The 1673-nt window shown below is 35.8% G+C and overlaps 1 protein-coding gene across 2 annotated transcripts in view; it reads left to right on the top strand.

Annotated features, from left to right (window-relative positions):
• LOC109831666 (40S ribosomal protein S15a) overlaps window positions 1–510 on the top strand; it is a 3205-nt gene extending 2695 nt beyond the window's left edge. For both annotated transcript variants that reach the window (XM_020399038.1, XM_020399039.1), the window contains exon 4: window positions 225–510. In XM_020399038.1, coding sequence (XP_020254627.1) covers window positions 225–323 — 99 coding nt within the window. In that variant the 3' untranslated portion in view covers window positions 324–510. The remainder of the gene's footprint in view (window positions 1–224) is intronic.

Below are 1673 nucleotides of genomic sequence, written 5' to 3'. Positions count from 1 at the left end.
CATAAGCTTTTTTTTAAGTTTTGTCCCTCGTTTTTTGCTTAATAACATTTAAAATTGAATGTTTTTTTTTGAAAGGTAAGGGTGTTATCTGAGAAACACCCAAACTTAAGGGGTTGTCTTGCGAAACTCATCCTTAAAAATATAGCGTAACAGAAGGAGGTTTCTTATTTAACTTCAATCAACTTGTTTGGAAAGCTAATTCTAGGACTGGATTTTGTGTGTAGTTTGGATACATTGTGTTGACAACTTCAGCTGGCATCATGGATCATGAGGAGGCGAGGAGGAAGAATGTTGGTGGCAAAGTCTTGGGTTTCTTTTATTAGACTGAGTCCGAGAATGGTTTTCATTGATTAGCGAATACAGACTTGGTATCTTAAGACTTATTGTTGTGGTTTATTTGAGAATTGTTTTGAAAATTCGGAGATTTTGGCATTCTTGTTTTACCATGGATTCTTTCTCTTTCTTGAGGTTAATCAGGTTTTGCGATCTGTTTGGTTCTCGATTAAAATACCGACAAGAGTATCATCTGCATCTGTTTGTGGAATGGTTCCTGATTAAAACAGGAAGAATATTATCTGCATTATCTGTTTCTGGAATGGTCACTGTAGTATACTGATGTTCCTTACCAGTAGTTCATTGATTTATTATCATTGTTGTTATTGTTATTATTTTTTCTTTTGATCGTGCCCTTGACGCACACGGAAATCGAGCCTAGGCTTCTCCCACGAGTGAGCGATATGGCGATATGGTTTTGTCATGTGACTTATTGGGCTGCCCTAATTATTATTAATATTATTTGCATCTACAGTTCCATCATCCAAGGTGAAAAGGGTAACATTATATAGGCGAATGTAAAATTTTGAAGTAATTTAGCACCCAGAAAGAGAAATTTTGTTTTCTGGGCATGGGTTGTATTCTTATTAGAGTTGTGCCTAATATGCTAAATTGTGTATTTCTATGCTGATTACTGTGATGCAAAGTCGTCCTTAAAAATTTCTGAAAAATCGAGCATAGAAAAGATGGACAGAAGGCTTCCAACTAAAGCATGAAAAACCCCATCATGGGCAGGGGGGAAAAATTCAGTCGTTAAATCCCCCTTGACCCCCCCAACCCCCACCCACCACTTTCCTGTGTTTTATATAACTGTGTTTATTTGACTATTAATTTGAAACCAGTGAAATTAGTGATGATGTGCACGTATAGTTTACGTGTGAGTTGATGCATCTACCGTATTTCCCCCCCCTTTGTTTCCGTATTTTGAAATGTTTGCCAAATGACATATTTTGGCTTGGACAAATGGCATATATGCTCCTTGTCATTTTACAAAATTTTAATTGTCCTTTTTGGTGGGTTTTAAGTCATGTTTTTTTTTTTTTTTTTATCATTTTGATAAAAATAATGGATTATAGTTTATCCATACGCCAAACGCTCTACTAATAGAAATGGATTATAGTCCACTACGTTTACCAACCAAGCACTACGAATTATAATTTACATGAATTATAATCCAAATGGAAACATACTCTAAAGTGAAATGACTAAGAAATAGGGAGAGAGAGAGAGGCATACGGATGAGTGAGGTCTCTATATTCTTCACTAAATATTAACTCTCTCTCTCTCTCTCTCTCACTTCGTTGCCACTGCCCTTGGGAGTAAATAGGACTTTTACTATT

The sequence above is a fragment of the Asparagus officinalis genome, chromosome 2 (assembly GCF_001876935.1).
Source record: "Asparagus officinalis chromosome 2, Aspof.V1, whole genome shotgun sequence".
NCBI classification, from domain to species: Eukaryota; Viridiplantae; Streptophyta; class Magnoliopsida; order Asparagales; family Asparagaceae; genus Asparagus; species Asparagus officinalis.
Note: the sequence above shows the minus strand (reverse complement) of the source record. Positions and strands in the feature narration are given on the sequence as shown.